This window comes from Pterocles gutturalis, unplaced genomic scaffold, assembly GCF_000699245.1.
Source record: "Pterocles gutturalis isolate BGI_N339 unplaced genomic scaffold, ASM69924v1 scaffold38349, whole genome shotgun sequence".
NCBI classification, from domain to species: domain Eukaryota; kingdom Metazoa; phylum Chordata; class Aves; order Pterocliformes; family Pteroclidae; genus Pterocles; species Pterocles gutturalis.
The window spans coordinates 9,157-9,643 of NW_010137102.1; the positions used below are offsets into that span (position 1 = coordinate 9,157).

At 57.1% G+C, this 487-nt stretch overlaps 1 protein-coding gene across 1 annotated transcript in view; it reads right to left on the bottom strand.

The window, feature by feature from the left end:
• LOC104468417 (protein TANC2-like) overlaps nt 1-487 on the bottom strand; it is a gene marked incomplete at its 5' end in the record, with an annotated part of 9,732 nt that overhangs the window by 1,860 nt on the left and 7,385 nt on the right. The window contains one exon of the mRNA XM_010082530.1: nt 3-71. Coding sequence (XP_010080832.1) covers nt 3-71 — 69 coding nt within the window. The remainder of the gene's footprint in view (nt 1-2; nt 72-487) is intronic.

Consider the following 487-nt stretch of genomic DNA (forward strand, 5'->3'; position numbering starts at 1 on the left):
GCTGGATCTCCCGGTTGTTGGGACACAGCTTGATAGCCTCGTTCAGGTCCTCCAGGGCTGCGGAAAACTGCCTGCTTGACAAAGGGACAGAAACGAGAACTGCAATTACTCTGCGTGGGAACAGAGCCCTTCACGGAGGCTCCTGGGGGTGAAGAGGCTCGTCCGTGTTCCCGAGGGAGATGCCCGTGATTGCGACTGCTCCCTGCATCTCTCAAACTCTGCCTTAAGTGCCTCCCTCGGATTTATTTTATCCAAACTGAAGGAAAACACTGCCAGCCCTTCTGGAGAAGGGGGGGCCAGAGTCCTGAGATGGCAGAACCCAGCCTAGCCAAATGCCCGTCCTCTGCGGGCTGCGTTAGGGGCTCATGAATCACCACCCGCAGCATCACCGCGAGCTCTGCCCCCGTGTTAGCAAAGGGGAAACCAAAGCATCCATAGCCCAGGAGTCAAGCTCACCACTGCTGTAAACAAGCGCAGCTTTGACGGA